The following is a 22,702-nucleotide window of genomic DNA, read 5'->3' as shown; positions in this document are numbered from 1 at the left end:
TTAAATCTGCTAATTAAATTTTGATTAGAAACTTTTAAAAATCTTTCACCCAATTATCCATTTAAAAAATTTTGGATAACCATAAGTGTTCTACAGAATCAGATATAATGTAACAATAATATTAACTATAATGTTATAACGTTGAACAAATCAAAATGAATAAAGTAAACAAAGTTAACTTCAAACAACTGTATTTTCAGGGCAGTGATACCAGCTGAATATATTAAACCCATAACAACCGATCTCAAATCCATGGCTATTAAAAAAACAAGTGGTAAGGCTATATTTAATTTTAGCAATAATTTTATAAGTTGATAGTAATTGAAAATGTTGCTAAAGGATTTAATGTAATTATTTTCTTTTTAAAAAAGTGGCTTTTTTTTTTCTTCATATGCAGGCTTTTCTAAAGCTATGAAAGAACTAGCACGCTATCAAGAGATATTAGAAGAGAGAGAGCAGAGTGCTGAAGCCAATGGTGAGAGACCTGAATCTGAAGAGGAAGAGGAGATTGACAATGAAGAGGAGGTTGAAGAAGAGGATTCTAATTATGAGGACAATATTGAAGATGTTGATGATGAAGAAATGAAAGACAGCAAAAGTGAGGAGATGGATGAAAAGGGGAACTCCTCCCTTGCAGAAGAGGAGCACATTAAAAAGCGACCATTCAAGAAAACTCCTAAAAGAAGGGAAAGCTCTTTATCACAAAGTAAGACACATTTTTTTTTTATCAATCACTTGGCTGTTTATATTCAGTGTTAACAGACTTATTTATTTAATGATTTGTGAATATAATTTGTTATTGCTAATAATGCTTGCTGAGTTACCAAGACATGAACTTTACTTCTCTATCACGTAACACATTTATATCATAGAGATGTGCAATAACAAACAGTCATGTTGATGGCTGGAATCGGGTGACTATATATTAACATTAAACTGTCTGTAATCCAAGAATGTCTATGTTGAGATTTTATGAGATCCTAGTGTTGGTCTTATAACATTATAACAAAGCACTATTGATTTACTAGATAACTACTAGTAGTAGATGTTTTTTTTTATGGATTCTTTAGGTCAAAGTAAAAAGACACCAAAACGTTTTAAATACAGTGCTGAGGATGAGGACAACAGTGACTTCAAACAGGAAGATGAGTTTGACAACAGACAAGTAACTTCAACTAGTGTAGACAGAAGTGCTAATACAAAGAAGAGAAAATCATCAAAGGTTTGGTTGATAAGTTTTCTTTTGTTGTAAGAACTAGTTTAAGGTTAGTAAAAGCTTGTACATATACAGAGTGGCTTACTATATCCTATGAATTGTTCTAATTTCCTTAGAGTACAAGCCATGATGAATCTTATACAGTTACATCTAGTGTGGATAAAGTAAGCAACATTAACCTTGCTGTGACTGTATCTGTTGCATGTCAGACCACGGCTTTGGTAAGTCTTCATTCGAAATAGTTTTAAACGAATAACAATTTTATATTGTGGTCAGAATCCTCTTGTAAAAGGTGTGTAGTTATTTAAGCCTGTGTATTGCATGCTAACCAAAAAAATACTTAGTTTCATTTTCACTTGTTCAATGTTCTTCTGTCCAATAAATTTTTCATCTTAGTTTGAGTCATTAAGATACTATTTGTTTGATTCAAGAGTTCAACACTAATTAGGGTGTTTTTTGTTGATGTTTTTTTCCTGAACTTGATGTTTTTTTTCCTGAACTTGTCTTGCTAGTTTATTCAATCCATTTCCTAAGTTCTCTCTGCTCTGTCTTCAACAGAAAACAGAAACAGAAAGTGTCCACACACAGACAGATGGCATAAGTACAGAGTTGCTTGAAGATAAGATTGGATTAAGTCGTTTGTCTTCATCCCCACATCAAAGTGATGACACAATTTTGGAAGAAAGAATGTCTTCTGCTATGGCTAGTCTGACAAAAAGGCTGGAAGAAAAGTTTGAGGAAGATAAAGCTCTAGCACTCAAACAGCAATCTCAACAGGTAGGCTCATTCTTTGTCTTTTATAGAGCTCTAGCACTCAAACAGCAATCTCAACAGGTAGGCTCATTCTTTGTCTTTTATAGAGCTCTAGCACTCAAACAGCAATCTCAACAGGTAGGCTCATTCTTTGTCTTTTATAGAGCTCTAGCACTCAAACAGCAATCTCAACAGGTAGGCTCATTCTTTGTCTTTTATAGAGCTCTAGCACTCAATCTCAACAGGTAGGCTCATTCTTTGTCTTTTATAGAGCTCTAGCACTCAAACAGCAATCTCAACAGGTAGGCTCATTCTTTGTCTTTTATAGAGCTCTAGCACTCAAACAGCAATCTCAACAGGTAGGCTCATTCTTTGTCTTTTATAGAGCTCTAGCACTCAATCTCAATAGGTAGGCTCATTCTTTGTCTTTTATAGAGCTATAGCACTCAAACAGCAATCTCAACAGGTAGGCTCATTCTTTGTCTTTTATAGAGCTCTAGCACTCAAACAGCAATCTCAATAGGTAGGCTCATTCTTTGTCTTTTATAGAGCTCTAGCACTCAAACAGCAATCTCAACAGGTAGGCTCATTCTTTGTCTTTTATAGAGCTCTAGCACTCAATCTCAATAGGTAGGCTCATTCTTTGTCTTTTATAGAGCTCTAGCACTCAAACAGCAATCTCAACAGGTAGGCTCATTCTTTGTCTTTTATAGAGCTCTAGCACTCAAACAGCAATCTCAATAGGTAGGCTCATTTTTTGTCTTTTATAGAGCTCTAGCACTCAAACAGCAATCTCAACAGGTAGGCTCATTCTTTGTCTTTTATAGAGCTCTAGCACTCAAACAGCAATCTCAACAGGTAGGCTCATTCTTTGTCTTTTATAGAGCTCTAGCACTCAAACAGCAATCTCAACAGGTAGGCTCATTCTTTGTCTTTTATAGAGCTCTAGCACTCAAACAGCAATCTCAATAGGTAGGCTCATTCTTTGTCTTTTATAGAGCTCTAGCACTCAAACAGCAATCTCAACAGGTAGGCTCATTCTTTGTCTTTTATAGAGCTCTAGCACTCAAACAGCAATCTCAACAGGTAGGCTCATTCTTTGTCTTTTATAGAGCTCTAGCACTCAATCTCAATAGGTAGGCTCATTCTTTGTCTTTTATAGAGCTCTAGCACTCAAACAGCAATCTCAACAGGTAGGCTCATTCTTTGTCTTTTATAGAGCTCTAGCACTCAAACAGCAATCTCAACAGGTAGGCTCATTCTTTGTCTTTTATAGAGCTCTAGCACTCAATCTCAATAGGTAGGCTCATTCTTTGTCTTTTATAGAATACAATCATGCACACATTTGTATTGAAACACCATTTTTTTAATTTCAACTTCTCCTTTTAGTTGGAAGAAGATTTTGGTAAAGATAAGCAGCAAGCTGTGGAGAGGACAATAGCTACAATGAAACTTGAAGTGGAAAAAGCTAGAAAACAAGGAGAGGATAAAGCAAAAGAGCAGTACATGGAAGAAATGAAAAAGTTAGCTGCTAAACATAAAGATACTATTTCTCAAACCAAGAAAAAACAATGGGTATGGATTTTTTAAAATACTATTAACCTATATACTAAATTATCTTCTTCATCTAGCTAGCTATTTGCTGCTCAGCTGTAAACTCTTTTGCAGTCTGTGCCAAGGAAAAATAGTGTGTCTGTGAATTAAATTGGGGCATTGAAAGAGAGGGTATCATTGACAGTTTTGTAGTGGTAGGCCCAGTATTTACACTGAATTTTCTAAACTCTGGACAGCGATGACAGGAATGTATGCCATAAGTATGGTTATTTAATTATTAAACCTAAATTAATCAACTTTGACTATTGTTATGTAATATTTTGGCATGAATTTTAAAATTTCTCCTGGAAAACTCCTGGAATTTCATATTGACTTTGGTGCAAAAACTCTGTTACAGAGAATGGGTATGTCGGATTTATTCTGTTAAGATGAAAAGCTAAAGGTGTATCTCCTGTTCTTATTTGTAAGAATGTAGATTGCTCTTTGCAGTGGAGGAAAGGGATACTGTCCAGTTAAGTTGGCGTGGTCATCTCTTTGTAAACAGCTCTTCCTGTGTTTCCTGACGCCTACTAATTGAGACACTCTTCTTTGTGATTGCTGGCTAACATTGACTTGAGAATGTTGCACTTGATCCTTAAAGTTTTTCTATTTAGTGCTCTGTAATTTTACAGTTAGTAATTTTAAAATATAAAGTAATGTCTCTACACCTATGAGGCTTTATAAATAAGTACCATCTATTGATACTTAAAGCATCTATTCTTCAAACATTTCTGTTTCCTTTACTAGTGTCAGTACTGTGAAGAAGAAGCTATGTATCACTGCTGTTGGAACACTTCCTACTGCAGCATCAAATGTCAGCAAGAACATTGGCACAAAGAACACAAACGTTTCTGCAGACGGAAAAGAAATGAAACCAACAGTAAAAATGACAGTGACTGTAAAAATGAGACTACTAGAAAGTAAAGAATGTGTTCTCCTGGTGATAGCTTTTCTATTTGAACTATTGCGCTCTGTACTAGCAATCTTCTCAACGCTTGAAAGTGTTAAAAGTTCTTTCTAGAATCAAACAAAATTTTAGTTTTTTTTTTAATTTTAATAATATTTCTATGCAATATAATTAGTTTTAAAATAATTTTAATTTTTAAATATATTGATGTAAAAACTTGTCATTTTAAAAAAAATATTTCTAAGCAATAAGACAAAATTTAAGATCTCTAAAAAAGATACTTAGTTGTTTTTTTAAGACAGTTTAAGTTTTAATTGCAAAATGTAAGTAACAGAATTTAGACATTTTTTTCACATTTTTTGAGGACAAAGCAAACTTCCTCCTTCTTGATTCAGATGATTAAAGACTTTTTATTATTAATTAAAAGACAGTTTTTTCCCCTATCTTTGAATGAACTTGTTTACTATCTAAACAGATATGCACTAAGCATTCCTTCACAAATCTGATATTCATTATTATCTACTTTTTATTGATGTAAAAGCATTTATTTTGACTTACATTTCATTTGTGTCAATGTTTTTGTGTTTTGTCTTGGAGCTAATGTGATGAACTAACATTAAAACTATAACAGAATGGAGACTAGCTTTATAATTTTTATTTACATTACTGTTTCTTGTGTTTTTTGTTTGGTACTTTATGTTGAAACATATTTTTTTTGTTTTATTATTTCTTTAACATTTTTATTTCATTTTTCCATTAAAGTTCATCTTTAATAAAGATATCAATTAAAATTGTTTTTTTCAAAAAGTTACTGCAACACATGCAATTCACAGCCATTGATTGAAATGCATTTTTTAGGTTGTTTTCACAGAGTATGCTGGTTATACATATAAACTGAATAGCACAGCTACTCATTGATTATTTCAATTTACTTATAGAGTTTTCTATTTCTATATAAGTACTTTAGATAAAGTCTCAGATGACAATGGGCAATAGTGTTTTATTGTCCAATATATTTTTGACAACTGTTTATTCCATGTCAAGAGAATGTTATTATTTTGATGTTCAATTGCACACACTAAAAACTTGTAGTGTTATCTCTTATTTCTACAAGTCTAGTCAAGAGTAGAGTTTTAAAATGACTTGTTTGTACTCTCATCTTGTTATATAATATAATACAGAGATTTGTTTCTCACTATAGATGTTTTGAATGTTTACCTGTTCTTTAAAATACATTTTCGAAACATACATTTTCAACATAAACTATTTTTAAATTGCATTTTATTTATTTTTTTAAATGGTCTTTGAATTGTTGGTTAATTTAAAAGAAAATGTTAAATTCTTTTTTTTTTATTGCATTTCAAATATTTAAATGATTTCAAACAGTAGTTTTCCTGAGAAAAGATTCTAGTGTTTCTAAAAATGTTCAATTATGTTTTAGAAAGTACATTTACTTCCTATTCTTTAGGAAAAAAACCTCTTCTAAAACAAATGTTATTTAACTCATATTTTATGGGATGAATTTCTTTGATATTTTTGAGAAGCGTTTTTCTAATTTATTCTAGTTATTTTAGGGAATGAATTTCTTAAATGCTGTTGATCAAAGTTTTCAGTCCTCCAGCTAACTAATGTTATTGTATGTCATCTGAACTTGATCTGCTCAAGAGCTATACATAATTGTAAGTGGAACTACTGAGCTATAAATATGTAATGAACTATAAATATTTATTTGTAAAATGGATGCCATTTATTTAATGTTTGTGTTGATAAGTGAAGTTGCAACTATTTTTACAAACCATTTGTTATCCAGATCCCTTAGAACAACTGTTGTCTCTATTTTAAATTTTTTTCGCCAAATTAATACAGTTCAGTATATATTTTCTGCATTGTCCTGGCCATACTAAATTTAGAGTTTTTTTTTTGTTTTTTTTTATAATTTTTATGTTCAACTTCAATATTGGTGCATTGTTTTTTTTCTAATGATATTTTTTTATGTATGTACAAAGATATTTATTTTTTTGTCTCAAATATCTCATTTAGAAAAACAAAAACATTTATTGGAAGAGCTAGAGTACCGATATAGTCGCAAGTTAACCAATAGCAGACACAAGTTTGAACTCTACAGACCCATATCTTGTGGAAATTTGTTGAACTGTCTCTTTCCAACATCAGTAATCTGAAATGTTAGTTTTTCATTGATTTCACTTTCTTTTTTTTTTCTTTCTACTGATTTGTTTACCCATTCACTACCAACATTTGTTTTGTGTGTTCTCTTTGAAATGTATAAACATTTGGCCTACGACCTGCTAATTTACATTGTAATGTCATTGAAACATATCAAAACAAATATTGAAATATTAGCACAAGGCTAAGTCATTCTTTCTTTATCTTTATATGGTTAGTGACTTTACTTTTTGTATATTGTTGTTTTGTGTTTCAAGCCTCTTCAAAAATTGGACTGGAAGTAAATAAGAAACTTCCTGAGGTTAGGGACCTTTCCTTCAAAACTTTTTTTCATTTTGTTCAGATTGTTTTCTTTGAATTGTATGCATTTTAAATTATTTTAAGGAGATATTTCACACACACACACACAAGAATTTATCTTGATCATGTCCTTGAGGTCATTGAAATAAGAAGTAGAGTTAAGGCAAAAAAAAAAAGGTTTTGTTACTTATGTCTTGATAAGTCAAGTTTTTAGATCTATATGATAGCTGTCTTTTTTTTTTTTTTTTAATTTGTTTCAACTTCAGAAAATTTTTAATTCTGTGCACTTAAATATATAGAGCTTTCTCTTCTTCATAAGAAATTTATGAACCACCTTATGTTGGGATCATACATTGTACAACCCAGAGAGAACTTGTTTTATTTAGAATGGCATGCTTAATTAGTTTAAGTTTAGAATGCGTTGACCAATAATATTTTTTAAAGAGCCGGCAATATGAGTGTCATGGTTTGCCTGCTTGTTGATAATTATTGAACCTTACATACTACACATTGAATGTGTGCTTAGTAACAGATTTGATTATTCACATCCATATTTTACTATCATCCCCCATTGAATTCTCTAGTACTATGTTCTTGTTATTTAGTTTTTATTTGTTGAATTATTTGTATGAATTGGATAATGCTATATTTATCACTGTAGTTTTAGCAGTGTTTTGAAGATTTTCCTGTTCAATGATGTATCAATACACTAAATGATCTGAATCACATTTCTGCAGTGGCTAATGACACTGCCTAGTTCATCACTTTTCACTTTTTAATCTCTGAGCGCAACTCAGAAATATTCTTTTACCTTTGATCCAAGTAAACTGTGGCACTGCAGTGGTGTTATCAGATTCAAAAGGATTTGAATCCAACTTGATAGTTTTGTTTTTGTTTACTTGTAATTCATTTGTTGTTTCCCTTTATGATGTATTGACATGTTTGAATGACAGATACCTTTTATGATTAATTTTGGCACAAATCAATAAGGGAATTAAAACAAATGTGAACTAAAATGTGGTTTTTATTTGTTTGATCTAAAACTATTTAGCTTTATCAGATTTACCAGGCTAGATTATATTGACTCAAGTTTACTCTTTTTTACAGAAAGTAACATGCATTTCAAAATTGTATTTAAATGTATTTTATCTCTAGTAAATACCACATTGTTCATTAGTTAAATAGCTTGTACAAACAAGTTTACTAGGAGAAATAGAAAAAAAAAAATTTAAAAAGTTGTTATTGACTTCAACTTCTATACAGGAATGGGGCAAGAAAATTATATTTGAACTTAAGCAAAATTTTAAAGCTATCAACAAAAACTTAGCCTAGTTATAATAATCAAACATTGTGAAAAAAAAGTTCAAATTTTCTACAGTGAAGCCCAATACTGATATTTAAAGCAATATTCTTATGCCTAATTAAGAGTATAAATTCACAGGTGATAGTACCTTTATATATATAATTCTAATCAATTTTTTTCAATGAATGTGAAAAGAAAATGTTTGGTTTGTACACTGGTGGCCAGCCTACAGGATTGGGAAGAGGGGTACTAATGTCTTCATACATTTAGAATCTTCTAATAATAAAATGCAAACATGCATTATTCCTATGTCTGTGGCTACAAACCTCATAAAAAAAATTAATAGAGCCAATTTCCTTTTTTAAATGCTGTCAGCTACCCTACAAGTATTTCATATGTTGTCCAATGACTGCCATTTATTATCCCAGTTGTATTAGACTTTAATTAGAATAGGCTCCAAATTGTTGGATAGTTGATCATTTTAAGCTCAAGATATTACAACATTGTAAACAAACCCAAATAGTGTCCTCAGACAAACAACATCTTCATATAAAAAATGCATTAAACTTAGGTTATCAAATCAAATATTTTAATTTTCAACACATTTTATACATAATAAATACAATGTTAGTGGTGTTTTTGTAATGTATAGGGATAAAGAAATTTAAAAAAAAACAATATATATATATATATATGTATATAATGAATGAGTAAAGTTTCCCTATCAGACCTTGCAATCTATAGGGCAGATGATGTTAAGGTCATTTGTTTCTGTGGCCAACCGTTAACTGGCAGGGTGTCATGTGGCTAGCACAATGACCAACCACCTTTACTTTCCCCAACTAAAGTCAGGTACCCTTTAGAGTTGAGTGGACTCAGGGCCTGCCTAAAAATCCAGAAATTCATAATCCAGTCCTCACCAAGATTCAAACCCAGGACCCCAGGTTCAGAAGCCAAGCACTTAACCACTCAGCCACCACACCCCCTTCATTAACATTACACATAAATGTTTACATAAATCTTATAAATAGTATTTTATTTTTTAAAATCTTTTGAAACAAAAAACATAAGGAGCTTTAACTAGTTTTAATATAAGATTTAAGTTTATTAGTCAAACATACATTTTTAAAACTTTGTATTCCCTATCAAACTAGTAACAATCTTAAAACATATGAGAAATGACATATACTACCAGTATTCAAATAATCTTGTTACTTAAAAAAAAAATCTACCTTTTGAAACAACCTACCAAACAAGTTTACTATATTGAAACAAATTTTACGTTGTAAAGAAGACATGAATTATTTTTTGCTTTGTGCACTTGTTAGTTGGCTTCTACACTGGGTATACTTAAAACATGAGATGATGTGGAGGGTCTACTGTTATCATTTAGTTCTTGTCTTCTGGAATGATAAATAATAATAAACAGCTTTCACTTATCTCAAATCATCAACAAAATAAGAGTTCAAATAAGTATTGCAAAGTCGCTGTTGTATCTTAATTCTAACCATTCAGCACTTGATTATTCTGCATTCCTGATATCCTAGCATTGCAACTTAAATACTGTTTGAATAACTTATCAATAAAAAAATAAAATAAAATAACCATTGTAGCTTATAATTCATAAGAACAGTTAGATTTGCTTGTAAAACAAGAAAAATATTCAAAATACTTTATTAAAAAAAGAATACCTCCTTCATACTACTTATACAGCGACTATTTTGCTCTTAATAATCTTGATTGAATAGGGTCTACATGCAGAAATACCTGAAGACGTAGAGTCTGTTCAAGAAGATGAATATTTTCTAGTCCTCTAACCAAAGTTAAATTAATTAATTTTTTTTTTAATACTTTGTAAAATTATAATGGCCAAGCTAGAGTTTTCCCAGTGTGGCCAACGAGCTATAAATTCTTTTGCCAATGATATACAGTGACTGTCAAATTTCTAGGAAAATCATTGAGCTATTTTCAAGAACCATGTCAACCCAGGTTTTGCCCATTCCAAATGTGCGACTTGAATAGAGGTAAAGTAAAACAAATGAATAAGATCAACCAGATTAACTATTGTTAGGATATTAATTTAAAAAAATAAAATGATTGAATTACATATTTGAATAGAATTTCTTACATTAACATTGGTTCAGGTAATTTGAACACATCTAAGGGCATAAACTCCAAATCAGTATCAGACATGATCTGGTTCTCTGTAGACAGATTTTAATAGCAACTATAAAAACAGGGCAGTAAAAAAAAAATGCAAGTGAAAAATTGGTACAACCTTGGTATTTTAAGAGTTTAGAAGAAAAGAAATAACTGACCATCAACAGAGAACATGGCTGTTCCTCGTCCACTAGGTGCTGATATTGTATAAGAAATACAATCCTTATCTTGGTCAGAGTCTCCTTTTTTATTGTGTTTATTTATGTTTGGCTGAAAAATCAATATAAACATTTGTTTAATTTTGTATTTGGCAGTTATACCTTTAATATTGAAATATATATCTAAGAATGGAGAGCAAACTGATCATGAAATATAAATATGTAAAATGAAATATATATTATCTTTTATTATGGTTCTATCAGTCAATGCAATCAACTCAGTAAAACATCTGGGCGCATCCAGTGTTTCTCAAAGAAGCAGCCATATATAATCAACTTAATATTTTTTTTAATGTATATAGTATACATTGCATGAATTTAAAAAAACAACAACTCTACTTTTTATTTATGGACCAATCTTCAAGTTAACATATGCCAAAAAATGCATGTTGGCTTTCTGGTTAATATTTTATTGAAAATTGTCTCCCTTGACTAAGTTAGCCTTTCTAAACTTTAGATATGGTGTGTAGTGTTAGGGATGGTTAATATGCTATGTATTGTATACACTGATTGGTAGGAATACTCTATATGCTACAGATTGCTTGGAAGACTATATGTTTGGAATTGGTATGAATATGCTGCAGATTGGTAGGAATTATCTATACAAATATTTCAGAGATATGACGATTGCTCTATGATTGGAAAAAGGTTTAACTGGAAATTAATACTCCATTCAAGGATTATATAACAGAAAACCATTGAAGTGCTTCATTATTTCCTCTGCACTGGAATTAATTGTAAAAACAATGCCTCCTCTATCAGTAGCAATATTGTCTTCCCTGCAAATCATTATTGAAGTAAAAAAGATTGTCTCTCTGTGTCTTGCTACTTGTAGAATGGCAGGGGTTGGCTATGTTCGAATTCTAAAGGGCATCATAAACAGTCAAGTAATATTATCCAGTGGACTTACCAAGGGCAAGAAGTGAGAATAATTTATTGACAGAATTTCTAATTTAAAACAAATATTGAATATTCTGTTGCTCATAAACAGTCAAGTAATATTATCCAGCGGACTTACCAAGGGTTTTCTATTAGTTGGCGAAAATTCTTTTGTGGGCATATTAACAACTGGCACATCTACCTATTCAAAACAATTAAAAGTTGGTAAAAATTGCATGGATATTATTTCTTTTGCTTCAAACTTACAGTGTAGGCAACTATCATAATTAGAATCTTTAAGTAATATTTCTAGTAACTACTTCTTTATTTTAAAATTTGTCTTTGAAAATAATCTTTCTGAATAAGATAATATTAGTTCTTACAGAATAGCTGACTGCAGCTTGATGTAATTGAGCAGCCTGTCTCTGTAGTGTTTGTCTTATGTAGCTTTCATCTTTTAAGGCATGCATGCTACATTTAAAAGAGGTAAAGAGCTTATGAAGAAATGCTAACATGCTACAAGAAGTGAGAATAATTTTATTACTGAATTTTTAATTTAACAAATATTGAATATACTGTTGCTCACATTCTATTCTTAGTCAATGATTGTTATTGACAAAAACATATGCATTTTGACCAACTCTAAATTTATAATAGCATTTAATAAAAATAAACTAATGTTACCTATAGAGTTAGACACTTACACTAAAGAATTAAATGCTTAACTTTTAACTACAGAGTAAGACACTTACCTTTTAACTATAGAGTTAGACACTTACCTTTTAACTATACTTAGACACTTACCTTTTAACTATAGAGTTAGATACTTACCTTTGAACTATAGAGTTAAACACTTACTTTTTAACTACAGAGTTAGACACTTACCTTTTAACTACAGAGTTAAACACTTACCTTTTAACTACAGAGTTAGACACTTAACCTTTTAACTATAGACTTAGACACTTACCTTTTAACTATAGACTTAGACACTTACCTTTTAACTATAGACTTGGACACTTACCTTTTAACTATAGAGTTACTTACCTTTGTTGTAAAATAGAAAACTTTTTCTCCCACATTAAATGAGTTTTTTCCAACTCTGACTGGAGTCTATGCAATAAAAGATTTTAGAGATAAATTTAATCAAACAGTTAATGTTTTAAGAGTTTAAGAAAATAATAATGGAAAAAAGCGGACCATAGTACCTTTGAATTTCTGCTTTTAACTTTTCTTCTGTGTCTTTGGATATTTTGGAGTTCAGTGACTTTGTGGTGAGGATATCATTCTTTTCTTTCTCCTAGCAAACATAATTTTAATTTGTTAATATTTGGTAAAGTAACCTTCAATAAAATTTATTCTACACTTTAATGTTAGGGAAACAAATGAGAATAACCACTGTCCAAGGTTTGAATCATGGTGAAGTCTGGGATTTTTTAATTTTGGGATCTTTGGGCACCTCTGAGCTGAGTCCACCCAGCTCTAAAGGGTACCTGGCGTTAGTTGGGGAAAAGTAAAGGCGGTTGGTCGTTATGCTGGCCACATGACACCCTTGTCAACTGTAGGCAAAAGAAACAGATGACCTTTACATCATCTGACCTATAGACCACAAGGTCTGAAAGGAGAACTTTACTTTTACCATTATATCTAGCTAAAACTGAATCCTGGAAGAAACTAGTCTAATAGTCTGTTTCTACAATCATAACAAAAGGAAAAGAAAATAAGATATCAAGAAATAGCTGCCTTGGTGATATGCTGTGCACTACTAATAATATTGAGGTCAAACCACCATCACCACCCAACATCCCTAGAAGCTCAGAATCAAATGTGGTTAAGAAATTCAGACATTTTTTTTCCAATTATAAAAATGGATCATAATTTACAGAAGGCAGCAGTAAGCAATAGGACAAGTGTTATTGAACCTGTCAAATATACATTATCAATTATCAAAGAAAATAAGCAAACAGTAAGAATTACACTTCATGATAAGATTTATTTAATCCATTTTAATTGCTGTAAAGGTTTGTTGGGGTCATTCAAATGTTCAAGTAATTTCAATTAACCATATTGCAAATAACAAGACTTACCTTTGTTAACTGAGCTTCTAGATTAGTGATCTGATTTAACATGTGTTTTATTCTAGCCTGATCTTCACTTGATGTCACCTGAGCTTCTTTCTTTATCTTTTCTATTGCCTTTTGAACAAAAAGAGTTATTGAAAGTTACAGTGCTTTACTCAAAACACAAATAGTTCCTATTAAAAAGAATGTTTCTATATCAATTAGCCAACTGAAAAGGGAACTTACTTCCTCTTTTGCTAATCGTATTTGTTCTTCCATTAGTCTTTTCATTTCTTCTTTCTGGTGATTAAGCTGGGAAAAAACAACAACAAATAAACACTGATGCATGTAATGTGATATGTAAATGGAATAAGATCCTAGGAATCAATGTATAGTCATTTTTTATATTTTTTTATACTGTATAATAACTATTCTTGTAATGCCTTATTATGTTGAATGCAGGCTTGCAAAGGGTGTGTCCTAGCCATTTCTAGCGTCTCTGAAGGATATCAACTTCAATGGGCTGCTGCTTTGTTTTTGCCACAGTTACTCATTTGAGATCTTGTCTGGCCAGTGAATCATAAGAATCTTGATGAATACCTGTATTTTTTCATGGTGTTGATGGTCTCTGCTCCATAGAGTAATATTGGCTTAACAATGGTGTTAAAGAGCCTGATAACAAGGCAAGCCCTAACCTGGAACCCAAAAGGATAGAGGAAGAGGAGACGGACCAGGAATACATGGCGCCGTGATTTGAAAGAAGATACTAAGGTGATGGGCAAGATGTGGGGACAGTTGGTGGGACACGCCCAGAATCGAGATGCCAGGAGGAAGCTGGTTGGTGGCCTATGCCCCAGAAGGGACCACAGGCAGAGATGAGATGAATAACTATTCTGTTACTCTCTTATATCTAAATAATATTTCATTACCATTATATCTTGGAGGAGCGGTGGCTGAGTGGTAAAGAGCTTGGCTTCCAAACCGCTGTCCAAGGTTTGAATCCTGGTGAAGTCTGGGATTTTTAATTTTGGGATCTTTGGGCACCTCTGAGTCCACCCAGCTCTAATGGGTACCTGACATTAGTTGCGGAAAAGTAAAGGCGGTTGGTCGTTATGCTGGCCAAATGACACCCTGGTCAACTGTAGGCTAAAGAAACAAATGACCTTTACATCATCTGACCTATAGACCACAAGGTCTGAAAGGAGAACTTTACTTTTACCATTATATCTAGCTAAAACTGAATCCTGGAAGAAACTAGTCTAATAGTCTGTTTCTACAATCATAACAAAAGGAAAAGAAAATAAGTTTAGCCAGTGTTTAAATTTGATAATCCTAGTGCAGTAAGTTTGTTGGCCATGGAAACTGATGACTCTAACATTTGATGTGCAAAAAGATTTGCATAGCTTTGACTTACAGTACTCATTGAATATATATATATATATATATGGCTCCTTTTGTCTCGAAAGGCAATGGATGCGCCCAAGTGAGTCACTGGTTTTGGCTTAATCTTGAGACGGGGCAGAATCTGGTGTGGCTAATCAAGCCAATTCTAGAACGGCAGACTTTGCCACAATTCATACATTTGTATGATTTAGGGCTAGCAGACAGGGCAGCTTTCTTTTTTTCCCTCTTGATTAAAGCCGCTTCAATTCTTTTGTTCTCAGCAAGGGTTGTCCCAGCACGCACAGTCTGTCTCCATGCACTCCGGTCTTTGGCTATGTTTTCCCACATACTTTCACTGATGCCTGAGGCTCTCATGTCTCGCTTGCAGACATCTCTATATGTTAGTCTTGGGCGGCCCTTGGGTCTGACTCCTTCCACAAGCTCAGCATATAAGATATCTTTCGGGATTCTACCATCTGGCATGCGGGTGACATCATTGAAGTTATGAGCTACATTATATCAGCTACATTGGCTCAGATCAAACCTAAAATCATTGTTATACACAAAAAGCACAAACACAAAAGTTAAATTTTGGTGACTTACATTTTTCTTTGATGCTTCTTTTTCTTTGATTGCTTCATTCATCATCTCCTTTATTTCATGTTTCATCTGAGAAAACATTTTCAAAATGAATAAATACAAATAAATAAATAGATAATGTCTAAAAAAAAACATATCAAAAATAAAAAAACATATCAAAATAAACCATCTAGAGATTGCACTAAGCCCCAAACTTTACAAAGTTGACATCATCTCACTCTAGAATATTTATTTTCATAAGCACTTCACTTGTACAGTGGTTAATGTATTGGCTTGAGGAGGCTTGAGCCCTCAAGTTTGAATTCAAGTCATCCAAATACATTTAAAAAGCTACCACCCTCTTCTTTCTCCCCCACACCCTTTCCCAAAATGATCCAGACAAGTGATAGGATAATAGAGGATTGATAAAAGCTAAAAGCATGAAATTTCGCTAAACAAAAACAATTGGTAATAATATTTCTAATTGCAGTTTTATTGTTAGTCTAGATCTATTACAAATTTAATAACATGAATGATCTAAACTAATTGATACAATTATACTTCAAAAATTCTTTGTTGTTTTTTTTTTAATATTTTTTTTATATTTTAAATATTTGGATGCTAACTGAAGAACTAGAGAGGAGGATCCTATCGATTGAATTGACATGCTCTAGAAGGATCCTAAGCATCACAAATGAAGAGATTAGAAATAGGATCACAACAGCAATTGGGCTCCATAATGACCTGCTAATGACTGTCAATTAAAACTTATGGCCAGGTAACAGTACTAGGAAAAAGAAGAAGAGGTAGACAGAGAAAACAATGGGAAGATAACAAGATAACATAAAAGAATGGATGAGCCTGTCATTGAAAGAGATTCTATTCAAGGTAAAAGACAGAGTGTAATGGAGAAAAACAGACAACAGATCAGATCATGGTCAACTCACTAAGGAATAGATGAAGGTGAAGTTAGGATTAGTCAAATATTAAAATATAGATTCAACAGGCTAAGATATATTGACAGATTTTTGCCCTCACATAGAAATTTTGAAATCCAGCCATTGATGTATAAAAGAAAATGGTCAGAAAACATAAATATCAATCTACTTATACATTTGTTGTATACGTTATACTTAACTCACCTGTTCTATCAGAATGTTACTTCTCTCCAGTTGATCTTTTAAGCCATCAATTTCTTTATCTAAAAGAATATATAAGCAATTCTCTTAATACATGAATATACAATGATATCTGTACCATTGTTTAAAAGAATGTGTTTAAAATTTAATATTTCTCTTACTGAGAGATGTGAGTTGTTCTTCTTTAATATCCAAGGCTTCTTCTAGACGACTGTTCTTTTTTTCAGAAGATTCTAATTTTTTATTTATGCTGTCCAGTTCTTCCTGGAGATTGTTTAACTGTTCTTGTAATAGTTCAGCTTGAGGCTGAAAATTTTTTTTGAGATATTTGATGACAAGTATTAGCTCTAGTTTAATCCAGTATGTGCAGTAAATGAGTATTTCAAAGAAATAGAACACATTGAAAAATAATGTAAAGATAATTTTTTATTTATTATTAAATGTAAAAAAAAACCAAAGAAATGATAATCGATTTTCGTAGGGACAAGAAGGAAAATGATATTGTTTCTGTAGCTGGAAAGACTATTGAAATTGTGCAAACCTTTAAATACCTTGGTACTATCCTAGACAATAAACTAAATTTTACTGCAAATACTGATTATATCTGCAAAAAGGGCAGCAAAGATTATGATTACTAAGAAAACTGTCCTCGTTTAATGTTAGCGAAAAGGCCTTGGCTATGTTTTATCACGCTCACATCTGCAATATTTTAAGTTTCAATATCACTGCCTGGTATGGCAATCTGAGCATTAAAAATAAAAATAAACTTTATAGAATCCTAAATGCTGTTGGCAAAATCATTGGCAAAAAACAAACCCCATTTGGGCAGTTGTTTGAGACAAACATCTATAAAAAAGCTAACAAGATCCTCGAAATAAAGAATCACCTTTTGTGTCAGGATTTTGTGATTTTACCATCACAAAAGAGATACAAGACACTGATAGTGCAGACAAACAGACACAAACACTCTTTTGTTCCCCTGGCAATCAAATCATTAAATAAGAACAATCTGGTATAAACTTTGTCACATGTAAATTATGAGTGAGTCTGGTGTGAATGTACACTTTGGTTTCTTATAGTTATAATGTTTTTTGTTTGGTGTAATGCACAAATTGTAAGACAAATTTCCTTACGGATAATAAAGATTATTATTATTATTATTATTATTATTATTATATCTTCAACTGTTTTCTGTTATTCAATAGCTAGAGCTTCAGTGAGCTCTAATATATTTAAAATTCTTTGGTATTTATTAAGTACTTATTTCTAATTTAATAAACATGTAAATCAACTTAAGGATAAAATACATTACACTGAGATTTATGGTTTGTTTTTGCAATGTTATGGCATGATTAGAAATTAGTTATTTGTTTCGGGAATAGGGGAAAGTTTTTACTTAGTAATGATGATGCGATATAACTTTAAAAAGTAAGAACGCTCTAGGAGTCGATACAAACAAGACGCTTTTCTTATGGCCATAGAAATAAGGATTTTATAGATGGCTAGAAGTAGATGACATTCGATGGTTCCCTTCTTGAGTATTAAACGTGTTTGATGTTCAACACTAGCGTCGATTACCTTTATCGATTGTTGGCCTTTTGCCGGTGTTCCTGTTCAAGTATTCAGTTCGATGTTACCTCCATTTGAGTTTGTTTGTATTTCAAGTACTTGACACCGATGAAGCGCTTAACAGTAAGTACAGTTTGTTTTGCTTTACATGTTTGTAATGTTCCTTCAGAATTGAAGATTATTAATTTATATCCTAGTTCAAATCTCCAACAGTATGATGGAGCATGAAATCAGGCAGGGCTCATACATGGGAACACTGAGATGATAGTCCAGAGCTCATACCACAAGACCAGGCAGCCATCCATTTTATTTAGATAAATGACCAATAAAAATAAATTTGCATAAATGCCAAAAAAAAAATTGTTACATCTTGTTTAATCATTCAGTCAATGCTCACCTCAAAACTCATTTGAAGATGCCAAAAATGTATAGGAATAAGTATATATAATATAAAACTTTAGTATTTCTAACATTGCTATCTTCTTTGGGTATTAATATTCTGCAGATAAAAAAGAAAGTTTAAAATGCTCACTGTATCATCATTGTGGAGACTTCTATTCATAAACCTCTCTTCTTCTTCATCATCTTTCATATTCTGTTGGTGTAGCTGCTCTTTTAAGAGTTGAATGATACCCTCATTGCGAAGGATTGTGGCTTGCATTTCTCTAAATTTTTCTTCTTTATCTGCCAGATCACTTTTTTGTTTTGTCCTTTCTCTGACCATTTTGGATTGCAAATTTTTCTGAAAGAACAAATGAATGACGAGAATAGTTAAGAACAAAAATAAATGAGAGATTGAAATATATTTAAAAAATAAATACCTTTTTAAGCCTAAAAAATGTAATGGCTTTTCGTATAAGGAAATATTCATTAACATTTTCTTTATTATCAGATCAAATATTTTAAAAATTCTTTTGAAATGGAACATGCTAAATTAGAAGTCTATAATTGATATGACAATGATAACTTTGGCATTTTCTTTTCGATAGCATTACTATTACAGAAGTAATAGAGCACAAAAATTTAAATTACTTTTCAAGGAGAACATTTTCTGCAAATGCTGTGACTAACTTTGTGCAGATGATTAGATGTGATTAGGTGTATGTCAAGAAAGTTTACATGAATAAAAAATCACATTTCCGCAGTGACCTTGATCAGTAGGTTAAACAAAACTACCTTGGGGTTGGTACTCCCATAATGGATCACTCTGCATAATGAGTTAAATTAAAACTTACACTGTAATGAACTGAAAGTCTTGCAATAGCGTCAGCCAGCTGTTGTCTGAAAGCTTTCCGAAGTGAGTTTACTCTCTTGTCAAACAGAAAAATGGAAATATTATTTTTAATAATTAATGATTAAACTAGTAACTCTATGCTAATATCTTTGTGTACATCTAAGTTTTCCTTTCATTCATCTTGAACAAATCAGTTACTTACATCCTGATGATTTTTCTCAAGTTCTACAACTCTTTCATTTATTCGACAATACCTAGAATATGAAAATATGTTAATAAATATATAATATAACATATATACTTAGAATAACTTGTGTAAAACTATTTGATACAAAACAAATAAAATGAATTATAAAATCACTATAGTCAAATTGTTAAAAAAGATTTTTTAGAGCTTAAAAAAAATGCTAACTGCTACTCCTTTCTCTAAAAGCCTATATGTATTATAGTGAATATAACCCAAATACCTTTGCCAGCACTACATTCAACATGTCTCTTTTTTACCAAGTAACCAATCAAAGCTTATATAGATTTCAGTAGCAATTAGAAAACTTTTCATCTGGACAGTTATGCAGAGTATGTAACAAAATAGTTATTTCTATCTATACATATAAAGTAGTAAAGCATTTACAGTAATTTTTGCCAATGATAAAAAAATAATAATCATAAAATGTGTCAGGTGTATCTCCACTTCCATCTAGCATCCAATTTACAGCCAAGTTAACTTTGCTCAGTGTATTCAAGATTTGTTATAACTTAATTAATATTCATGTTAAACAAAGAGACATTTACAGTTCTAAAGATTTTTCCTGAATTTTTGATTCATGATCTGCTTCCATAACATGCTTTGTTAAGTTTATGTCCCTCCGGAGACTGGCAGAGTCCTGAAAAATTACAAAAATGATTCTTCTTTCTCTTTACATGTAACAAAATAAGATTGTTTAATAAAATAAGATATTCTTATATAACATAGTAACTTTGATTAAAACACATATAGACCAATGTTTTAAGTTTGAGTGGAAAATCTTAATATTAATGAATACATTTACTTTCATAAATATATATATATATACACACATAATTAGGCCTACCAGTAGTAAGGTCTGTAAAACTTTAGTCATATCTTTCAAGTCTAGAATTTCAGTAACTTCTGTCTGACATGCCCTGTCCAAGCTAAAAAATCCTATCTTTGCCTGGTCAGAAAGAGCAGGTCTAGAAAACAAAAAGATTTTTATCCATTTATTTTAATTAAATTTAAAATGTAATAAAATATCAATGAATGGTGAATAATGAACATATGTAAATACAAAAAAAAAACAATAAAAAAAAAACACTTAAAACACAAAAGTTGCCCTAGTCAAGAGAAAGAAAAAGAAAGCTGCCCTATCAACTAGTCCTAAAACAGATGCATATATATGCACAAAATTTGACAAACTCTGCCGTTCCAGAATTGGCTTGATCAGTCATACAACATTCTGCCCCGCCTAAAGACAAAACCAAAATCAGTGACTCACCTGGGCACATCCATTGTCTTCCAAGACAGAAGGAGCCTTATAAATAGGCTTATAGTTATTTTGTATTTAATAATTGGGCCTAGATGTCTATGAAGAGTCAACGCCTCATAATTACTTCTGTTACATCATATAGGTTTGTAAATTTTTAAATTGTTCTTGTACATACATAGGCTTACATACTTCACAGTTTAGACATCTAGATATCTAGTAGCTCTCTAGACTGCATGTAGTCTCTAATAGTAAATACTATATGAACTATATTTAAATACAGATCTAGCTAGATAAGAGAGCAGATAGTAAAATCATTAAATTTAGAAAGCCTTCAGGACAGAAGACTTAAAAGTAAAGTAGCAATTATACATTAAAAACTAAATATTAACCATAATCTTAAAAAAATACAAAAACAAAACTTAATAAAATACTCAAAAGACAGAAAGATTTTAAAGGCACATTCCTCATGCCATATGCTAAGACAAATTTGTACAAATGCTCCTTCTTCCCTAGCACTATTGGAGCATGGAATGGGTTGCCTGAGCTAGCCAGGAAAACCAGTGACTTGGCAGAATTTAGGTCATTGGTTAATATGCATGACTAATTTTAAATGCATGACACGTAGGACGTAATCATCTTCTTTTTTGAAGTACATCTGTAGGCTATTATATAAGATAGATAAGATGATATTTAATGATATTACTCATATATTAATTACTTATACCTTTTAGAGGCCTACAGAGACTTAGAGTAGGCCCTACTTAGACTAGAATTTGAGAATGAGATTATGACAGATACTCTGAGTAATGATAAAAGTAGACTAGACTCTATGCTCAACTACTGTTTGTAAAATGTTTTACATGTTTCAGATGTTCCTTCAGAGTTGAAGATAGTTTACTTCCTAGTCCAAACCTCCCACAGGATGATGGGGGATGGGAGCAGGCAGGTTTTGAACCCAGAATCATTGATAATCCAAATGACAGTCCAGTGCGCAAACCACATGACCAGGCAGCCATCTACTACAGTGTACTGATCTGGCTGGTCGTGTGGTTTGCATGCTGGGCTGTTGTTGAGATGTATCGGTGGTACCAGGTTCAAACCCTGCCTGCTCCCGGGCCATCACCTGTTGTCCTACTTTTAGACTTTTCTACAATACACTACTTTTTACTGACTTTAAGTTACTTTAACTCTAGATTGCTAAGATCTAGTAGTAGTACTAAATTACTAGAACTTAAGTTTGTCAAGATTTAGAATCTTGATCTATTTTAATTTTAAGGTATTTCTATTTACTATTAATATCAGGTACTTATAATAGCCTATTTATTACTATTTATATTAATTATAATTATTAGATATAATATATAGAGTCTATATTAGTCTAGGCCTATATAAAATATATTTTTAAAATATTAATTATATCAGAGATCTATTAGTATAGTATTAATACTATTATAATCTATTCTAAGTCTAAGTATTTACAGTTTTACAGTTACACAAAATAAAGTAAAAGTTAAAAGTATAAAGCTTACCGAAACAGATCTACTTCACTGTCTGACTTTCCATAAAGTGCTAACATACGATCTTGTAGATCTTGTTCTGATCTATGATACGTATTTAAATCACCTTTAGAATATGGAAAAATGTCATATTCCTTAACAGACTTATTTACGTTTGAAACTCGAACGTCCGCCATTATTGTTTTATGTAGCAACAGAAGCGGAAA

The 22,702-nt window shown here is 31.6% G+C and overlaps 2 protein-coding genes across 2 annotated transcripts in view; one reads left to right on the top strand and one right to left on the bottom strand.

Moving 5' to 3' along the window:
* LOC106078518 (zinc finger MYND domain-containing protein 11-like) overlaps nt 1–7,969 on the top strand; it is a 19,518-nt gene extending 11,549 nt beyond the window's left edge. The window contains exons 9-15 of the mRNA XM_013239407.2: nt 201–274; nt 398–706; nt 1,071–1,222; nt 1,333–1,437; nt 1,775–1,993; nt 3,359–3,544; nt 4,310–7,969. Coding sequence (XP_013094861.2) covers nt 201–274; nt 398–706; nt 1,071–1,222; nt 1,333–1,437; nt 1,775–1,993; nt 3,359–3,544; nt 4,310–4,486 — 1,222 coding nt within the window. The 3' untranslated portion in view covers nt 4,487–7,969. The remainder of the gene's footprint in view (nt 1–200; nt 275–397; nt 707–1,070; nt 1,223–1,332; nt 1,438–1,774; nt 1,994–3,358; nt 3,545–4,309) is intronic.
* On the bottom strand, nt 7,960–22,702 carry LOC106078522 (uncharacterized protein C10orf67, mitochondrial-like). Its single transcript, XM_013239413.2, has 18 exons — nt 22,509–22,702; nt 20,566–20,686; nt 20,267–20,358; nt 19,677–19,728; nt 19,476–19,550; nt 18,773–18,982; nt 16,833–16,977; nt 16,675–16,733; nt 15,557–15,622; nt 13,817–13,882; nt 13,598–13,705; nt 12,719–12,810; nt 12,558–12,623; nt 11,897–11,984; nt 11,653–11,715; nt 10,575–10,686; nt 10,385–10,460; nt 7,960–9,659 (listed from the first exon to the last, which is right to left on the bottom strand). The coding sequence occupies exons 1-18, from the start codon at nt 22,670–22,672 to the stop codon at nt 9,581–9,583; spliced, it is 1,734 nt and encodes a 577-aa protein (XP_013094867.2). The 5' UTR covers nt 22,673–22,702; the 3' UTR covers nt 7,960–9,580.

The sequence above is a fragment of the Biomphalaria glabrata genome, chromosome 1, assembly GCF_947242115.1.
Source record: "Biomphalaria glabrata chromosome 1, xgBioGlab47.1, whole genome shotgun sequence".
NCBI classification, from domain to species: Eukaryota; Metazoa; Mollusca; class Gastropoda; family Planorbidae; genus Biomphalaria; species Biomphalaria glabrata.
This window is presented reverse-complemented; position numbering and strand designations above follow the sequence as displayed.

Excerpts from the sequence above, each read along its gene's own strand:
- LOC106078522 (XM_013239413.2), bottom strand. The coding sequence starts at position 22,672 with ATGGCGGACGTTCGAGTTTCAAACGTAAATAAGTCTGTTAAGGAATAT. Across the intron at positions 20,687-22,508 it reads AGTGAAGTAGATCTGTTTCG|ACCTGCTCTTTCTGACCAGG; the intron begins GTAAGCTTTATA and ends TTTGTTTTCTAG. Across the intron at positions 12,624-12,718 it reads TTAAAAGCAGAAATTCAAAG|ACTCCAGTCAGAGTTGGAAA; the intron begins GTACTATGGTCC and ends TTTATTGCATAG.